Source organism: Nanorana parkeri, unplaced genomic scaffold, assembly GCF_000935625.1.
Source record: "Nanorana parkeri isolate BGI_ZX_2015 unplaced genomic scaffold, ASM93562v1 scaffold583, whole genome shotgun sequence".
Taxonomy (NCBI): domain Eukaryota; kingdom Metazoa; phylum Chordata; class Amphibia; order Anura; family Dicroglossidae; genus Nanorana; species Nanorana parkeri.
The window spans coordinates 749874-750418 of record NW_017306851.1 but is presented as its reverse complement, the minus strand read 5'-3'; the positions used below and the strand labels follow the sequence as shown (position 1 = coordinate 750418).

At 55.4% G+C, this 545-nt stretch overlaps 1 protein-coding gene across 1 annotated transcript in view; it reads left to right on the top strand.

Moving 5' to 3' along the window:
• Positions 1-377: 377 nt before the first annotated feature.
• ARL8B (ADP ribosylation factor like GTPase 8B) overlaps positions 378-545 on the top strand; it is a 9526-nt gene continuing 9358 nt past the window's right edge. The window contains exon 1 of the mRNA XM_018562552.1: positions 378-543. Within this exon, the coding sequence (XP_018418054.1) occupies positions 422-543 (122 nt within the window). The 5' untranslated portion in view covers positions 378-421. The remainder of the gene's footprint in view (positions 544-545) is intronic.

The following is a 545-nucleotide window of genomic DNA, read 5'->3' as shown; positions in this document are numbered from 1 at the left end:
GGATAGATGGGGGGAGAGAGGAGGTGGGGGTGTAGATGAGGATAGATGGGGGATGGGGTGTAGATGAGGATAGATGGGGTGTAGGTGGGGGTGTAGATGAGGATAGATGGGGTGTAGATGGGGGTACATTGTATCTCAGGGTGACAGAAGAGATTTGGGGGATATTTTGTGTCATCATTATAGAATGTATACAGAGTAATCTGATGGAGGACACAGGCAGTGGCGGTGTACAGGGGTGAATGTCGGCACACAGGCGGTGGCGGTGTACAGGGGTGAATGTCGGCACACAGGCGGTGGCTTTGCAGTGCGGACTCCATTTCCCATCATCCCCCGGTGTCGCCTTGCCCGCACCGGTCAGTAGGGGGCGCCGGGAGTTTCCGGTTCCGGTAGTGATCTTGGACTCGGTGGTCCCAGTGTTAGTATGATGTCGCTCCTATCCCGATTATTGGATTGGTTCCGGTCCTTGTTCTGGAAGGAGGAGATGGAGCTGACTCTGGTGGGGCTGCAACACTCCGGGAAGACCACATTCGTCAATGTCATCGCGG